The sequence below is a fragment of the Gallus gallus genome, chromosome 20 (assembly GCF_016699485.2).
Source record: "Gallus gallus isolate bGalGal1 chromosome 20, bGalGal1.mat.broiler.GRCg7b, whole genome shotgun sequence".
Lineage (NCBI taxonomy): Eukaryota > Metazoa > Chordata > Aves > Galliformes > Phasianidae > Gallus > Gallus gallus.
The window spans coordinates 9,693,163-9,712,434 of NC_052551.1; the positions used below are offsets into that span (position 1 = coordinate 9,693,163).

General features: G+C 49.3%; 1 protein-coding gene across 10 annotated transcripts; it reads right to left on the reverse strand.

Moving 5' to 3' along the window:
* Positions 1 to 698: 698 nt before the first annotated feature.
* TCEA2 (transcription elongation factor A2) lies at positions 699 to 16,897 on the reverse strand. Of its 10 annotated transcripts, none has more exons than XM_015296616.4 (12): positions 16,721 to 16,897; positions 15,610 to 15,702; positions 15,299 to 15,534; positions 14,255 to 14,317; positions 13,502 to 13,607; positions 12,351 to 12,441; positions 6,734 to 6,867; positions 5,352 to 5,408; positions 4,536 to 4,690; positions 4,052 to 4,198; positions 1,590 to 1,661; positions 699 to 1,011 (listed from the first exon to the last, which is right to left on the reverse strand). In XM_015296616.4, the coding sequence occupies exons 3-12, from the start codon at positions 15,392 to 15,394 to the stop codon at positions 1,003 to 1,005; spliced, it is 930 nt and encodes a 309-aa protein (XP_015152102.1). In that variant the 5' UTR covers positions 15,395 to 15,534; positions 15,610 to 15,702; positions 16,721 to 16,897; the 3' UTR covers positions 699 to 1,002. The 10 variants fall into 10 exon arrangements, with proteins under 10 accessions (XP_015152102.1, XP_040506893.1, XP_015152103.1 ...); XM_040650959.2 differs by having other exon boundaries at positions 15,610 to 15,731; XM_015296617.4 differs by having other exon boundaries at positions 15,326 to 15,534; positions 15,610 to 15,756.
* Between the last annotated feature and the right edge of the window lie 2,375 nt (positions 16,898 to 19,272).

Sequence of the window (19,272 nt, forward strand, 5' to 3'; positions counted from 1 at the left end):
CTAGAGCTGGCACCTGAAGCTTGCTTTTGCTACCAGCTTTCTTCATCTCACCCCCCTTGCAAGCACCAGCTACAAGCTCACCTCAAACATTCCCTGCAATGGCAATCAGGAGCAGACAGCCAGGGGGAGCAGCTCAGCCAGCAGGAACAGCAACGATCTGCTGGGCTCTTCCTGCCCAACCAGGTGTTCAGGGAGCTCTTCACTGCCAGGGTCTCCTTGCCCTGCTCCTCCAAACCAACCACTTGGTTTTTCTGGTAGCTGGAGCCACCTTGTTTTCAGTCTGTTACACTGTAGAGACCAACGTTCTGGGTATCATTTCTGCAGCAGACTGTGCTGTTGGTATTTAAAGGCATGGTATCACAAGCTATCTATATCTAACACCATGCAAAAGTCACAAGAATGCTACAACATCCGACTGATCTGGACAGCTGCATGTCATCACTGCCCCAAAAGTTCTGTTCTATCAACAGGTCTCAGCCAGGTAAGGAGAGCCAGGACAGCCACCCAGCCACTCCAGGATTTGGCTGGATGTTTTAGCTTTTAAGAGCTGGCTAGAAGCAAGCTTTCACACTGAGGGTCTATCTACAAGCAGCTTTCTGCTGTCTCATGGTCCAGGCATGGATCAATCCTCACCCATCCAGATACTGTTCTGAGCCTCTATGCAGCTCTACAACAAATGCAAAGTGCTGTACGCACAGTTCAAATAAAAGTCAGAAACTGACAAAAATGTTTAATATTAGTTTTGAAGAAAAAGTGACCATACTTGCTTAGATGAGAAAATAATGACTAAGAGTGTTTAGTGAGCTCTCCTGTCACTGTCAGCCCACAACTGTGGCTCTCCACTGAGGCCCAAACAGAGAGGCAAGCCTCCCTGCAGCTGCTCTCTCAGTACATGACAATGCAAACTCACTTGGGACACAATACACAATTGCCGTGGGAGCTGGAGTATGGAGGTTGCACTCAGATCTGCGTTTGGCTGCCGCTCTTGGGCCATGGCACATATCAGCAGAACTGCAAGAGAAGGGAGTTTAAACCCTGATTAGAAAACCTCACTAAGGGAGTTGCAGGTTGCTGCCTAGAAGATAGGGATCCAGGTGATGGTCTTGTTTCTGAAGCTGGCAAGGGCTTGGGGATTCTTTGGAAGCAGGGCTCAGCCCCCACATTGAGGGCTAAATAGAGCTCCTATTTGAATCTCTCAGCTGTGGCTCTGGCATGCTGTAGCAGTGCCATTTCTGCTCACATCCGAGCTCTGCACACAGTATAAAAGCAGTTTTAAAATCCTACACAATGTCATCACCACCATCTCTTGGGTGGCAGAGGGAGCATGAAAAACACTGTGAAGTTGGTCATGGCAGAAGAGGGAATGTGAGGAAGGAAAGAGGGAATGAAAAGTGAGACATAGCCCCAGCTGGTCTGCAGAGATGGGATGAACCCAGGAGCTCTTGCCTCTGTGCTGGGAGGAAAGATCACTCGCTAGAGCCAGTCAGTGTTTGGCAAGCACATCTGAGGAGAGCAGCTAAGCATCTGCAGCATCGTGGCTAGAGCTACCCTAACACCCCTCAGTGCCAGTAATATCCTTGGTGTGCTACCTTCCAGCGGTTCCCACACTCGTTGCACACGACGAAGGTGGTCATGGGCTCATCGGAGCTGCGGGTCTGCACCTGGGGGAGGATACAAAGGAAAGGAGAGCTGAGCATCGTATGCTGCCTCATGGCAAGGTCACAAAGCAGCTCCTTGCCTCCCACCACCCCCCCACAGCAAGCAGGGATTCATGCTGGCCATCTGGTCACACTGTCACAAGTCAAGATATCGGGTTGGGAACGCAAAGAGCCTCTCTGTAAAATTAATCTGGTTATTGTTTTACACACAAATTTACACATCCACACACGTGTTCTGAGACCCTTAGGAGACTTGCAGATCCTGCAGCTAAACCAAGCTTCACAGTGTCTGTTTACATTATAACAAATTAGACAAGCATTACAAACAGCCGCCTGCCAGCACGCCCAGGGTACAGTGGGTAAACACCAGAGCAGCTGAAAGCTCTGGCACTGAAAGGCCACTGATAGGAACTGGAGGGATTCCCCAACAGACGCAAAAAAACACACACGACAGATACCCACACAGCCACCCACAGCAGGGACACTTCTCCCCATGCCAGGAGCACACTCAAGGACTTGCACTGCCACAAGAGAGCCTCACATCTACTCAAGTGATTGCACAAGCACCCGAGGGGCTCTGATCTCCCCATTACAACCACCTTTTCTCTATGACTGTGATAAAGGCAACAGCAAGACAATGACCCCACCAGCGTTTAGCAGCAGCTGCTTGAGGAGACACTGCCTAACGGTCCTTCACAAGCCTGACACCATCTGAGCAACTCATTTTGGGGCAGCAGCCTTCCCTTCTCACCCCTCATTCTTTGTGGGTGGCTTTGGCAGCACACACAGCCACAGCCGTGCTGCGCCCCGGGAAGAGATGCAGCTGGCCGGGAGACTACAAAACCCTCAGCCCATCAAGCACGTGCTCCACAGGAACACATAAAAAAGCACTCAAGCCATTCCCTTTTACAGACCAGTCCTGCCTCCTGGCCTCACAGAAATATACTCTGGGTTACCAGGTTCTGCACATTTCCAGTCTGCTTTCTATTTGAGTCGTTAAAGAACTGATATTTAACCCAGATGTGGCCAGCTCTTGCCAGAAACACATAGTTTGCTAAGAAAAAAAATAATCAGATTTTCATGGCATTTGAGTTCCACAAGGCACCAAAATATTGGCACTCCCTGAGCAAATCCGACAGCAGAACTATGCCAAGGGGGTAATTATGGTGATCTACATGTATAATTACCTAATGTGCAAGAGCCACAGCATTTGCATGATGCAAACTAAACACGTTCCTCAAGAATGCCAGATAGCTGCATTCTGTAATTCTCACCCGATGTTGCTGCCTGGCTCTGAATGCTTTCACAAATTCCAGTTCACCTACCTCAAGCATAGAACACATTAATGCCAGTGACTGCCTCTTCTCTGGAAAACTTTGATTATCTCTATTTAGAAGACACTGCCATGACCTACCCCAATTCCAAGCAGTCGGACTCCAGCTTACAAGTGAAGCTCGAGTCCCACGTGCTGCCAAGACAAACGAGGCAGCTTTGCAAGCTGACTTACTGGGCCATACTCAGAGCCAGGCCTCTCACCCAAGCCAGTCTGTGGGATGCAGGACTGCTGGACAGCCAGAGGAAAACTCTGGGTCAGCTGCCTGGCTCTCATCTGTGTTTGCATGTCACATCCAAGCATATTAAGGGGTTTCACTTGGCACTTGCACACGCAGTTTGGGCACACATACTCAGCAAACAGTAGCAATTGTGTGGTTGCTGGTGCATTTTTGGGTAACTGCACATTCTAAACCAATGACTTGCAGCAAAGGCACAAACACCTGGCACAAGCATGGGAACGAACATGTATTGATAATGCACAAGGCTTCCAGCAACTGTCCAAATGGAATAAATCACCTCTGCTTGCTCATACCAGTTTCCCTTATTCCTTATTAGTAATTTCACCTCTTTAATGCTTTTACTTCAAACAAGCTGGGATTTGTTCAACCACAGCTTATCTACATGCTTAATTTGTGCCTCTAGAACCATCAACATGCCTACTTCAGTTTCTGCAGTCTCTCTTCTACACCACCCACTCCTCCTTTCTCTGAACCTTCACATTCCCTGCACCTGCTTTCAACATGCAGCTCTCCCAAGCTGCTCAGCAAGCAGCACTGACATACTCTTGGTATGACATTCCTCGGTACTGCACAAGCCCAGCTCCTTCAGAAAGAGAGCAGCATTTGCAAAAAGTTACACAAGCTCCAACGAAAGATGACCACAAAAGCATCAGTGCTGTATTTCAGAGAGCCCTGAGCATGCCAAAAGCTTCTCCCCACCAGCAGCAAAGTTTCGGCCACGCTGCATGGCATGCTGAGCAGTGAGAGCTCCGGATCATAACAGATCATTTCCCATGCAGAGGTCAATGCCGTGGAGGCTACAGGAGCAGGAAGACTAACCTGGGTGTAGGTACAGTTCTTCTTCTTGCATTTCCCACAGGTGAAGAGGTCAGTCTGCGTCCCTCCTGTCTTGGCCATCTGATGCTCCCGGATTGCTTCTTTTGTCATGGCTTTCCTGATCTCTTTCAGCTCATTACTGGCCATTTCCTTTCAAAAAAGCAATAAAGTCACATCTGTCCAGTCTTACCACCACACCCACCACACTCAAGAGAGTCAGCAGGAGAGAACAGCCCAACAGATGGGCATTAAGACAAAAAGCCTTTCACTTTTGGTTACTTGTTCATATCTAGACCCCTGGGATGCTCTGAAGTTCCATCAGAGTATTCTCCACATCACAGTCACCACTGCCAGCCCCCCTCCTCATGCATTCTAGTATCAGCTACTGAGAGATCTGCAACCTGGCAAGCAGACCAGCCACTTGCTTCAAAGCTAATCCACGTGACACTTTCCCTGTAAGAAACAAACCCTGCTTGGGCCTCCTCACCTCCGAGGTCATCACTGCAATCTGTTCAGGGGTAATGGCCCCACACAACACATTCTTTTTCAGCTCAGGATTTTTGGAGTCCTTCAGGTTGGAGATGCGGCTCCTCACTCGGTTTTTGTATTTCATGTCAGTGTTCTTGATATCTTGGTATATGCGTACATGGCAGTCAAGGACTTTCCAGTCAACCCAAAGGCTTCCAACCACCATCTACACCACTCATGAATAGCAGAGCTATTGCTATTTGATCACCATTGCTGTGATCAAAAGACAGTTTCTGCTCTGGGAAGTTAACACTATTTATGATGAGGCCTACACAACCTCAGGCTCCAGAAGCTTCCAATGCTGACTTCTTCCACATAGAAATAACCTTGATTTTCAATTACACTTGGTTCTTCAACCTGCTCTCTCAGCAAGGCAGACATAAAACCCTGCATTCAGAGTGCAGCTGCACCTCCTGCCCTACAGCCCCCAAACCAAGCAAGCTCTTGGCTCATCTCAAACCTACATGCAACTTCATACTCACTGCTGTCTTCCCCATTGCTTCTCCCTGACAGCAGCACAGTGCTCTCAAGAGAGAGGCACAGGGCAGCTGTATGCCTTTAGAAGCAGGAAATACTATTTTGATAGGAAGGAGTAACTGGTACTTACAAACTCATTATGGTGCAAACAGGAAGGAAATATCTGTGTCAATCATACCAACTGTGTCAATCAGAACATTTACACAAAGACAGAGTGCCCCCTTTTTTCTCTGTGCTCGTTAATTTCATGGTCTGGAGACATGCAGGCCCTTAAGAAAGCCCAGTACAGCAAGGATATATTCTTCAATCTGAGCTGCTATGTGCTCACAGTCAGCACCAATGGCAATATAGTCATCTGAAAGACAAACAAGAGATGATTTCCAACTAAGCAAGGGGTCCCTGGGTTCAGTACTGAAGACACAGATCTAGATTGCTATTTTGGTTTACATGCTCCTTCAAATCAAGGAGCCTTCATCTTGGCCTTTGCTCTAGGCACCCTCTGACCCTTTCAGGAGCAGTGACAAAGGCAGACAAATCCAGCCAGTTATGCCCTCCATCTCTCTACTGGAGGGGCTGCCCTACACAAAGCTAACAAGAAGCTGGTCCTCCAAAAATAACTTTCCCCATATCCAATGTATTTTTGCCACAGTTGACATCAAACTGGAAGGAATTCATTCTCAACAGAAACTGGTGTCAATGAGAAGTAGCTCCACTCAGACCAAGTCTGAAAGAGTCTAAACCATGCAGCATTAGAGTCAAGCCTTCATTTCTTTTCTCAGCTCAGGCTCCATCTGCCCTCCTTTTATTTCACATACTACTTTTTTGCCAATTAAACAGCATCACAGAGAGCAAAAACTTATCAGCTTATACACTGGGTATGTTAACCAACACCATGAAGCAGGGGAAAGCAGTGCAGAGGAGGGCTGAGCTTAGCAGCAGACCTGGAGGGACTGCTTCCCAGGCTTCACATGGAAAGAGCTCTAAGAGTTACACAGGGTATTTAATGCAGCACACACAGCCTAGAAATAATGACTGTATGAACCTCTTCATCTGCTGTCTACATTCCCTGGCTTCAAATTAATAAAACAGCAGTGCTTAGACAGACCCCCGTTTTCCAAAAGAATCTGCAACTTGGTCTCAAGTACACATTCAGCTTGAGGTGTTTAAAATCTGACTTTTAGAGATGCTGAGCACCTGCAGCTGCCTGTCTTTAGAGAGCACATTCTGAGTGGAGGAAAAGCTTATTCTATTCCAGGTCCACAGAGGATCACAGTATTTAAGCAGCTCCAGCCCACGTATACAGGAAAGTCTAAGTGCAGGAGGCAGCTGGCATAAGCACCATTACCGACACATTCCGTATACTGAGTTACAGCTTCACTTTGCATCCCAAGGATAGGCAGAGATGACAGCTTCGCTTTACAGCAATCAGGTAAGACTGAGACCTAGAAAGGGAAGCAAATACCTGCACACCTGAAGATCAAACTTCTGGCCAGACCCACCCACCCAGGCTGCAGAATAGAAGACAACACAACCCCAAGTTCTTAACTGCCGTTGCCTGACACATCAGGTCCCTATGCAAGTATCAACAGCTGCTCCAACACCCCACATGCAAAGGTCTGTCAGAACTCACTGGGAGCTGAGAAGTATTTCAGGCAACGTAGGGTTTTGCCCAGCACTTACCATCAGCCTGCAGAGCTGTTGTCAGCATTTCTCTGCATTTGTTGCGGACAGCATCACAGGTGACGGGCGCCGGAGGGAAGGTGGTGATTTTGGGGGTGGTCGGGGTCTTCGGAGGCTCCTGCCTTTTGTTGGAGCTAAAAGAGAAACTTCACCTGTCAGAATGTCTCAGTTCGGGTCACTGAGAGCAGAGAAGGGATCAGCAGGCATGTGGCCAAGCATCCTGTTAATTATAACACAAAACAGTCAGAGGATACCAGTGCATAGACATGCTCCAAACCAGCACACAGCACAACACAGCAACCAACACCACCAACCCAGATATGAGCTCTCCTGTGGAATCTGCTGGTGGTAAGTTGAGGTTTAATCTGTGAAGCAAGGCTGCCAATCAATTGGTTATTGAACACAAGCCACAACCGCTGAACCACCAGGCATCAAGTGAAAGTATTACAAAGCCATAGGACACTGTCAGTAACTCAAATGTGCTCAGAACTTATTGAGTAGCCAACAAGAAACGCAGCACGGTGTGTTCTGCAGCAGAAGTCAGAGAAGCCTAGCCAAGGCTCTGCAGAGCAAGGGCTTTCCGTGCTCAGAAAAAGGAAAAAAATGGCTCCTCCAGTTCTGATATATAAAAAGAAACACAGCCAAACACGTAAGAGGATCTTCCTTTTTCCTCTGATTACTCATCTCGCAGAAGGGCACCCCTACACATCACGCAGCTCCCACAGGTGCCAGGTGGACACGGGACCAATAAATACCACTTCCCTTGCAAAAACAACCTTCATTTTCCACCTGCAAGGACTTGTCGGCACAGTCAGGGAAATGCAAACATCTGCCTGCTGGGACTGCATCAGCCAGCTCATCTGCCAGGAGAGCCAGAGGGCACCCAGCCACTGCCCCACATTGCAGCAGGCTCCAGCACTGCACGGGCTCAGATTTGTTTTCTGGAGGAGTAACACCATGGAGCAGTTCAGCTTGGGGGTACACCCTCAGTGCTGAAGCATCTTACCCATAAAGCCTAACATCTGCACATAGAGCTAGCCTTACAATTACTGCAGATAAAAAAACTGGGGCTATTATGACTCCCAGATGACTTTATAGATCTTTCCCCCTATCTTGCCCTCCTTATATCTAGGCAGTAGAACAGCCAATTTGTCAGCAGAGATTGCTCATACTTTGGTGTTTGGGCCATAAAACACACAGTATTTATTGCCAGCGTCTGGGTAACATCAATGCAGTAAGAGAAAAAACAGAAAAATAAGAAACCCTGAAAATTTCAGCCACACCACTGTGGCCATGTTTCCTCAAGATACAAGTGGCTGAGCATCACTGCAAAGTCGGGACGCTACTGCCAGCTTTGTGCCATGAGAAATCTCTCATCAACAAACACTTCCACTGCACTGCCCGGGAAGGGATTTGTTAGCCCACAGCAGGGCAGAGCTGAGCTGGAAGCTTTCTGAACCCACAGCTGCATGCACAGAGCCAGACAGCCTCAGGGACTCAGCATAGGGACCCCACTGCTGCCAAGTCCAAATCCTGTCTGGCTCTGCAGTGCCTCAAAGCCCTCAGATCATCATCAGAGCTGTTGGGATTCCCACAGCTCAGAACCTCGCTGGGCCCTATTCAGAAGGCCCCACCAGCACACCTTCAGCATGCTGTTCAGGTCAAAGCAGAGCTGGAAGATTCATTTCTCTCAGATGAAACAAAAGCACTCTGAAGATTGTATTGTCAACTCACACTCTGCCCACTCTGTAGCTGAACACAGACTTGTTGCTAGCTAGTTTTACTGGTCAGCACTGCACCAGGCTACTAAGAAACAGATTTATTACGTGTCCAAACAGCTAAAAACACTCAATAGAATTCACATTGCACAAAGAATCATAGAATACATGACAAGGGAAAAAAAACTTAGCTTGCAAATAATCACTCATGAAGATGATCTCTTCTCTGGAGGGTACAAATTGTTACCAGGTACTTTTGTACTTAAGGAACTACATACAGATGACAGATGGTGCACATAGGAGTGAATGCAGCAAATGACACACAACTCTGAAAAGCTCATCTGAAAACTGCAGCTGATCCTGTAGAAAAGACTTTGGAAAAATGAGACTTCCCAAAGAACAAAGGCAAAAAGCCTGGAAAGAATACATAAAACAAAAGGAAACACTGATAGGACTAGAGTGGCTTACAGTATGACCACTGGGAAGAATGCTGAAGTACTTGAAAGCTTGTTACAAATGTGGATGGCAGGAAAAAAATCTGTATTTGCAAGGAAAAAAAGTAATGGAACACAAAACAACGATCTTAGTGTTGATCAAAATCTGTCTTGCTAAGTTTCAAATTGTAAATATGAGTTATGAATTGGAAGAGACCAAAGGCAGCTCTGAAAATACCTTACACCCCGAGGGGTTTCTATAGGGCTGTCAAAAAGCAGCTTAGAGAAATGCCCAACTTCAAGTCAAACTTCAAACTACCACAGACATGGATGTAGGTAGTACCTGATTTTAAGATGTTTCTACCCCTAAATGCTATGAAATACTTCATATCAATTTAAATAGCAAACATTTGTTCCCTGAAGGTGGAAAAAGCTAGACAAGTTGCATGGTTATCCCACTTCTGTCAGTGGATGAGCAACAGTTCTTGCCTGCATACGTGCACATACCCTGAGACGACAACTGATCACTCCTGAGTTAGATCAAACAGGCTCCCGAGCTATTCCAAAGGCCGTACAGAGAGCTATTTATTAAGCTTCAGAAGTGAGTTTATAATTAGAATAGTGGGAAGTAGACCTCAAAGACACCTAGAAGACTTACTTCAGGAAATCCTTGCGGTTCACACTGTTCCTGTTGAACAGGAGAAGGAGCTTGTAAATCTATCCAGACAACAAAAGTTCACACACACACACACAAACACACATGTATGCTAGAACCAAATGGTGCAAAGCAACAGCCAGGGATTACAAACAGAACTCAGGGCTGCACTGGAAGAAAAAAATCTCACGGAAGAGCTGAATTAAGGCCACAGATCCAAAACTTCCCAAGAAACGCTTCAGAGAGCCCCAGAAAAGAAAAAGCTGCCAGAGAAACATTAGCCATTGTCCATTAAGATGTACTACTGCAATGGCTGAAAGTAATACAGCGCAGAGGATTACAGTAATACAGCATTCTCACAGGTGCCAGCCCCACACTGGCTGGCTCAGAGCCTGCAGGTCTAGCAGCATTAGCTCTCCAGCCACTACAGAGAGATTGCTACATCTGTGCTCCAGAAAGTAAGACAAACTGCAAGCCAAGAGCTCTTCGGGTTTTTCTCCCTGACAGAAGAGGAAGGCGTAGCCAAAATCTATCAAAATAAGTGGCTGAAGTATCTGAATACAAGCTGATCTCTTTGGTGCCTCGATAGCAGCCTCATCTGAACCTGCAAGCATACACTGAGCAGCAAGTCGGGCTCCTTTCATCACAGCCTGCCTTTGAAAGAGCAAAGCCAAGAACTCCTTGCTGCTAATATATTTTTTTTCCCAAGGCAGATTAACAGTTCATTTTGCAGCACTGGGGAATAAGCACTGCACTCTGCAAAGAGCCTGGCTCAACCCGACACCAGGAGCTCACCACTATGCTGGATCTGTGCTAAGCTCCTCCCTTTGCTTCTGTTTATCCTTCACAACCAAGAGGATGCTTCGCCATTCAAACTACTGGCAGAGGAACATACATCAAGGATCAAGGGAAAAAGCAGCAGTAGCTGCAGCATACCCTCGAGGCACAGCGCAAGGGTAGCAGTACAAACCAGAAAGCTCCATTCCACACCTCCTATGACAACCATCTGCCCAAGGAAGAAGGGGAGGGGTGGGCTGTCTCACTACCTACAGCCAGGATCCTGTTGAGTGGAATTACAACAGGACTCAGGACTCAAACCAGGCATCCTTGCAGACCCTAGCTTTGCTCATGTCTACTGCCATGCCACCCAGGGAAAGCACTTTCCCTTCAGCTCTGCACTCCCCAAGGCCAGCCTTCCAGAGGCTCAGTAAGAGGTTTTCCTTTTTCTTTCAACTGCAGTACTGCTTCCTAGCTTGAAGGGTATCAGACCACTCTGTAATCCTTGCCTTTCCCTTTCCCCAGCAGGACCAGCTGACGAGTGCTTCCACTCAAGCTCCTGGCCTACACAACAGTCAGCTGCCTCCCTTTAACAGTAAAGTGATGCTCAAAGGCTCTTACCTCAACCACGGACTCAGTTCCTATCCCCCATTAAACCTACAACAGATCCTTCCCCTGTCCACACCCTGGGGAAGGGAGTACCTGTCTGCATTTTTATAGAGGATAAAGACCACAAAGAGAAGGTATTTGCATCACAAAGCTGGTGATATTGCTCAGACTAATTACAAAACAAGCCCTTCTCATCACTGACTGCTTTGTGGCCTTTAAACAGTGTCTCCTCTCAACAGAAGAAACAGCACCTGGAAAATCCAAGCCTACTGCTTTTACCCCAATACCACTGCCACACACCAGACTAGCACTAGATGCATCCTGCACGCAGCTCTTGCTCACACTGCACTACAGCACTACAACACCCAGTTCTCCAACTGTGAGTCTCCTCTATTAAAACTTTAACTGCAATAGCAAATCCATTTTCACATTTTATGCAAGTGAGGTAAGCAAAAACACATGTAAATTAAAGTCACATCACTCAGCATGAGTAGCTGTCCCCACCACCTGTCCTGTGCAGTGAGCTCTGAAGGGTGAGAAAGCTCACACCAAAACACTGATCCGAGAGATCTGAGCAAAAAAAAAAAACAAAGGAAGAGCAAAGAATAGAGTGACAGGAAAGTGAGCAGCAGGAAACAGGCCACAGATGTGCAAAACTCTGTACAAGAGGGACTGATAGCCTTAGAACTCTGAACCTTCTGGCAAACTTAGGAAACAGGCAGTATCACCTAAGTGTCAAACCTATGACAAATCTGTCCTCCTGGGATTGAGGCAAGCCTCTTGAAAGGTGTGATGTAAAGCCTTGTCCTCCATTCCCCCTGTCCCCTTTGATCACACTGCCTCCACTCAACACCTTAGCATGTATAGGACAGTGGAAATAGGATGCAACATTCAATGTGTGGTAAGGAGCAAGCATGCAGCAGACCTGCTAGAGGGGGGGACACCAGCCCAGAGTGAAAAGAGGACTTCTGCTGGGACTTGCTGGGAAGAGCACAAAGAAAGGGGAGTTTTAATATAGTGATGTATGAATCGATCCCATCCATAACTTGAGATTGCAAAGGCCAGAGATGATCGTTCTGAAGAGTTCAAAGTTAGAAATAAGCAGAAACACAATTGCAACAAAACCCAGAAGTATTTCATTAACAAAAAAAGCTAACAAAGAAAACATGAGAAGTCATGAATAAAAGCAGAAAACTCACTAAAGCCACTGTCTTTTGGAGATGTTTATTTCTGCATAACAATTCAGTATTAAGAACACCACACAGCTCACCACCGAGGAAGCCTATAGATCCCTAGTGACCCTGACCAGGAATCTGAGTACACAGTTCCCAGCTGAGATACTCAGAAGTGAAAATTCAAGTATGATGCTAAGAGAATATTCAAATCAGATAACAGTATCATCTCTGGCTTAAGGGAAGCATTACCTTTGGTCTCTTGAGTTACCAGTCTCCTTTGAGGAAGATGTTGGCAAGGACAGGTTTTTCTTCTTCTCCTCACTTTTTTCCTCTGAAGCATCTAAATTTGGACAAAAAGAAAAAGCAAACTTGGATGTGCAAGAGTTCAGAACTGCTCTTTACACTGTAACCCTACATATACTAAGCAATGTCCTAAGACTTCAGAGTTGGCCCAAGGCAAATTCTTCTGCAAAAAGAATTTAAAAAGACAAAGAAAGCTTTTATGGCCTTGCAGGCGAGACCTTTTACTTGCCTTTAAGTAGAAGCTAATTTAAACAAAAGCTTTCCCCACCAAACTAGAAAGCAGGGATCAATCGCCTCCTCTCCTCAAGAGATAAGCTTCCTCACAAGACCTGCCTCATCACAAAAGTTCCTTTCAAAGACCCTGGCTGCTGAGTACAGATTGGATTAAGTTCTCTAAAGTGTCATTAAATGCAGTATTTCAAGCCAACACCATCTGAAGGGCCAGTAAGGGCTGGTCCTTCTGGGAGTCTTGCACTTCCGAAGTGCTGCTGAAAGCCAAGAGCACAACCCTGATGATGACTCTCATTACACTGTAGAACTAGTTTCATCCAGAGGTAAATTGTCTGAGCCAAGCAAAAACGCAGCAACTCTGATGTGGAAAGCCCAGTCGCAGCTTCTGCTCAGTGCCAACCACCATGAAAGCTACTCCAGCAGAAAACAATGTGAATTTGTCTGCAAGCTGTTAAACTAAGATCCTTCTCCAAGTCATCACCCAAAAATCCATTCCAGCATTTCTCTTTCTAAGCTGACGTACAAGGTTGACAGCACATGTTGTATGAATGCCACCTAGCACACAAATGAGGTTGGAGGCTTCAGAGTACAGGTATTGTTTCTATAATTAATGTTACTAATTATCATATAATTAGAATAGTTCTGAAGCTGCCCTTGCTCTTTCCAGCTAACTAGCCATTGGGTTAACAACAGGAACTCAACCAGTGTGCATGGCAGTAGATGAAACTCCAAAGGTAGTGCAATTTTAAAGGCTGGTTTGCTAGAATGTTCTACATGGATGCACAGGTCCTCCTGATAAAGTCAACCTGCCACTGAAACCAGCACCTTCACAAGTGGAATCTGACAGGAACATGATATTTTCTTACCTAGAAGCTTTTTCCAAGATTTGATGAGCGATTTGGCAAGCGCTATCACTTCTTCATCTGAGCTCTGCTTCCTCAGGGCATTCACTGACATACCAATGCGGGTGGACTGCAAGTGAACATGCACATGAATCACTCAAGAACAGATATATTACTTGTTACCAATTGAAATCAGAAATAAACATAAAGTCAAAACAATGACCAAGACACATAATATCCATGAGCTCCCTCAGAGCAATCTGCTCTTTCCAACCCCAAAAGCAAGGGATGGCAGTGCCCAGCTTGCTGGGACTGATCACAAATTGGGCATCCCATCACTCACAAACACCTCTGCACACCTGAGTCATTTAAGCTTAGAGTGAAAGAATCCCAAGTGTGCATCCTAATCTCTGAATTGTTACTCTGTTCAACATCTCCCTAATGCCCTGAATATCACCATTACAAAGACTTAAAGAACTCCATCCCTCAGCCCCCAACACACTGTCCTTTACATCTTCCCTTCTATTTTGAGGATCTGTGAAGGGATTTGAGCATATGCCTCATCAGCTGTGCATAAACTTCAGGCAGCACAGGGCAGCCTAAAGCCATTTCATTGTCAGCCCAACACCCAGGTGCAAAGCTATTTTCTAGAGGTAACATTTATTTTGATGCTTGGAGTAAGGCAAGAAGTCAGAGTAATTACTACATTCATTTACATAACATTTTGAGCTCACCCAGAGACAGACTTCAGCTCTGCACCCTAACTGCACAACTCACCTGCAGTAAGTCTAAAGTCATAGGCATACTCTTCAGTTCCTTCAGTAAATCCATTGCACCATCCTGGAGAAGAAAACATATCGAGAATGGGTGCCTCAGCTTTTAGTAAAGAAATACAACAGCTTGGGAATAAATTTAGAAAGTTGGAGTCAAGGACAACAACAATTCTTCCCTAAAACATCATCAAGGCTGCTGAGCATCAGGTCACTATCTTCACCTGACAAGTTTAGGACCTTTACCACCTGAGAAATACACTTTGAATCACAACTGCCACCTCAGCACATATCTGGCTGGCATGAGTAATTCTACCCAACTGTTTTCTGAGCCCTGATTGTTGACATTAGGCTGTAAAAAGAGTTCAGCAGAGTTGCAAGAACTCCAATCACCCACTTAGGTCTCAAAAGCATTGCCTAGAGCCACAGCTGCCTGCATCCTCTTTCTACCACTTGAAACTCCATGTGGTCACCTCCCAGTAGCTACACTGATATCCCCCTCTGCTCAGAGCAGAGCTGGTACCAGAAGCAAAGCATCAAGCAGCAAAGCTAAGGAGCTGGCTGCTTGAAACTCATTATATAAGGCTTTCTTGCATCAGCTTCACATCCCGTAATCCAGAAAGTCTGCCTAGCAATCTTGCAGGTGCCTAAAACTGGTAGTCTGAGACAAATGGCAGGGACAGAAACATGAGCCACATCTCCCTTCAGCAGCACTCTGCAAATCACAGCCTGGAGCAAGCCTGCTTCCGTTCAGCCAGCTCCTCCTCATCCCCTTCTATCAAACAAGGCCTTCCAGTGTTCACATCCAACAGCTCATTTCCAATACTAACAACTCAAAGCCCATCTGCAGCACAAGACCTAGAGGGCCCATCATTGTCATGACACAGACTGTCCTGCATTCCCTCCTCCCTGTGCACAAGGGCTGTTTCCCATCCACTGCAGGAAGCAATCCAGCTGCCAGTGCCACCCTAGAGAACAGAGGCTGAGAAAGCCAAATGAAAGCAGAAGGAGAGCTTTCAGCACACGGAAGCGACTCACACCAGCAACTCACACCAGCATAAGCCACACATGGCAGTACCCAGAATGAGCAGCTTCCCATCCAGGCAGGTTCAGAGCTTTCAGGTCCTCCAACAGTAACAGACTCCATTAAATCCAGCCCTTAACATACAAAAAGGCCTGGTGATTCGTGCTTCTGTTATCAGAAGTGGAGCCACACTTGGGGAAAGAGCAGCCAATAGGGATCCACAAACAAACTAGAGCAACAAGCAGGTAGTCCAGGCAATCACCCTGCAGGAAGAGTTTGCAAATTAGCCAGTACACAATAAGCAGACAAAATGCCAACCAAGAGGAAAGGTTGCATACCACTCCGTTAAGAAGCTGCCTCTTTCTCAGTGAAGCTCAGAAGCAAATTCAGCAAAGTTACTTCTTTCCTATTTCAACAATGGCGCTGCAAACCTTCCAGCAACAGGATGAGACATCACAGGCTGCGCTGAGCCCAAGCACACGCTCCTGTTGGTACAACAGCTACACAGGTACCAGTGTTCAGCCCAGCACCCAGAAGCTCACCAATCACAGCTGCACCCAGCTCCCCATAACCCAAACTTCGTTCCCCTAATCCATTCCCCACCTCACCCATCACCTCCCACCCCTCCAAACCCACTCCCTTTGGTCCAAACCCAGGTGTAAAGCCCTCTGTGCACCCAGTTTGCTTCCATGGCACTGCTGATGCTGTTGGGAGAAGCAGCAGCTGACACATCCCATCAGGCAGCTACAGGCCCCCCCATTCCCCCCCCATGGAGGCACTACACACCCCGTGAGACCCACAGCAGGCACACAGCAGCAAAGCCAAACCCTCCATGCTCTGAAGGCTGATGGTGATAAGCAGAAGCAGTGCTTCTATGGGACAGGGCTGCAGGAGGGAGATACAGAAGCGCTGGGGGTCAGCTGAGGATGTGCCAGCAGATGTGCCCAGGGCTGTGCAGGGGGGATGCAAAAGGGTCCCCCCCCCCCCTCCTCCATCAAGAGGACAGGGAAGAAGGGTTGGGAGCGCTGCCCAGTAAGAAAGCAGGGAGCTCCAGGGTGTTGGGCTGGGGGGACAACGTGGGGTAAAGGGGCTTCACAATGAGGACACAGAGCCCTCCCCTCCAAAACAGGCAGTTGGTGGAACAGGGTGGGCCTAACGGCACTGCAAGGGGGCGCGGGGGGCGGGGAAGGCCCTGGTACAGACAGGCCTGGGGGGGGGGCAGGGCTACAACACAGCAACGATGGCCGTTGGAGACACCCTCAACCCCCCTTCAAAACACGGCCTGGAGATGGGCAGCAGGGAGGGCCCCCAGCCCCAGAATGGAAGGAGAGACGCAGGGGGGTCCTTCCCAACAGGGACCCCCCCACCCCAAAAAAGCGCGGCTCTGAGGGAAGCTGCCCTCTCCCCACTGCAGGGCTGTGTGTATGTGGGAGGGGGGCCGCCACTCACCGCGCTCTTTTTGGCCACCATCTTGTCCAGCCGCTTGGCGATGCGCACGATCTCCTCCTCCCCGCCCATCGCTCCGCTCCCCGTAGCGGCGAGGCCCGGGGGGTGTGACGGGGGAGGGAGGGCCGGCGGCGGTTCCCGGTGCCCACCTCAACCCCCGGTACCGCAGTCCGAGCGGGCGGCGCGCGGGGCACGACGGGATTTGTAGTCCGAGCGGCTCCCGCCCGCCTCCTCCCCGCGCACGGCCGAGCGGCGGGACTACAGCTCCCAGCGTGCTTTGCGCCCGCTGGGGGGCGCGCTGGGAGATGTAGTCCGTCCTCTCCGAGGAACCACGGGCCCCGCTCCCCCCTCACCGCCATTTTAGTGCCGCCCGAATTCAGGGGCTGAGCACATATGGCCGTGAGGCATTATAGGCCGGGCCGGGCCCCTGAGCCTGGCTTGGCACTCCCCCAGCCATAGCCCAGCCATAAAGTGTCCTAGCAGCACCTCCAGCCTCGAAGCTCTACCCTTTATAAGCTCCCCACCCCCTGCTGCAGGTGGGCCCTCTCTGCCCCTCCCAGCGCCTGCCAGGTGGGCAGAGCCCGACTGATGGCTGCAGCTGTGAGCCGGGCTGTGAGCCAGCAGTGCGCTGCGCTCGTGGCTGGGGAATGACAGAATCATTATGGCTGGGAAAGAGCTCCACGACCCCCAAGTCCAACCCCGCCCCACTGCGCCCACTGACCTCATCCCTCAGTGCCATATCCCCACCGTTCCCAAACACCTCCAGGGACGGTGATCCCACCACCCGCTGAGCAGCATTTCCTGTAGTGGGAATCCCAAACCCGAACGAGCTGCTCCAGCAGCGATCAAACCCCAATCACCCTCAGCGCCACGCTGACCTCCTGCGTGCTTACACTGAGATTTGGAGCTGTTCAGCTCAGCCTGAAGGAATAACAAGGAGTGATGAGGTGCAGGGGGCCCATCGGATGGTTTGGGATCTGGGCCCTGGAGCCACCCTGTAGGTGGCACTCGTACACTGTGCAGGGCCGGCGCATCCCCGGGGTGCTGTGCAATGCCTGCTCCTGGGACTCACTGCAAACACTGATCTGCTCTGCTCTGCTGGAGCCTGGCAGGAGGAGAGCCGCGATGCCTCCCGCGCAGCCACTACATCAGAACGCAACGTGTCAGCGGTTGGGAGAAGGAAAAGGAGAAGAAACACGAGCAGGCTGCAGCTCCAGCGAGCGCTGGATGCTGTCTCCGTGCTGCTGCTGGTAGAGCCCTGATTATGCTGGTAAATTGCTGCTGCGTCCCGCCTTGGCAGGCTGCAAGTCAGCTGAACGCAGGGATTTGTTACACGAGGCCACGAGCTGCAGAATTCCATGTTGGGAAGCAGGGATCCCTGAGCTCAGCCACAACCCCGCTCTCTCCTACAGCGAGTCACAGAGGCCAGGGTTTAAAATCAGCACACAAAAGTGAGGAGAATGGAACAGATTGGTGCTAAATCTCTGGGGACAGCTGTCTGCCACAATGGCATGTTTGGTACTCAAAGACGTTGCTTTATGGCAGCTCAAACTGCGTTGGACGAATCTGGGATCCCATTGAGCAAGAGCTGCTCCCCAGATGTGCGAGAGGCATTTTGTGTTGCCCACAAACCAGCAGAGGTGACCCCAGGTGAGCTCCAGCCCCTCTCCATGGTGCAACGTTTGGCACTACCTTGAAATTTCTTGGCTTGAATCCCACCTTTGTGAACGCAAATCCCCTCCAACCCGCAGGCTGGAGCCTTTTGGAGCATCTGAAAAGCTTCTGCCCCTTGGCAGGGTCTGGCCATAGGGCAGGAGGTGCCATTTTGGTCCATCTCTGCTAGAGAGGAGGAAGCCAGGAGATCTCCTGGAGGTCCCTGGCAGCGGGCGGCCGCCCGTCCCGTGTGTGGGGTCGGGTCATGCCGGTCCTCGGCGTCAGCGGAGCGCTTGAGAGGCACCGCTGCCGCTGTCAATGTGGTTTGTATCACTGCAACGCGAACATGGTTCCTGACCACAAGTATGGCTGGGGACGTGTCTCAGATTCCAGAGTGCTCACTCACACCGAGCGCCATCGCCCCATCGGAGTGAGAAGCCTGTCACCCCGCTGCCTGCGAATGCCGGCCTCCCACCACGCTGGCCATCCTCTCCCACCCTGATGGCATCCCGGAGGGACGGGGCTGCACAGAATGCCAGCTGGATGGGAGAGGACGCAAGTGCAACGGGCACAGCCCTTCCATCCTCCTCGCTCTCCCCAAGGGTTAACAGGACAGGCGTTCACGGAGCGGGGAGGGTTTCTGGCTGACCTTGGCTGGGAAGCAGCGTGGCGTCGCTCAGCCCGGCCCCCGGAGTGTGAGCCGGTGGTCGGAGCGCTCCCTGAGCCTGGGTGGAGGTAGATCCAGAGGAAACTCCACCTCCGCGGGAGCCAACCTGCTATTGCAGGAATTCCCAGCGAAATTCCCGCTTGGGCTGATCTGTCAGCGGATCCGTGAACTTTCCTTTACCTCTTGTGAAAGCAGCTACTCGAATGTGCTAAAAACAGAGCGCGGGGCGAAACGA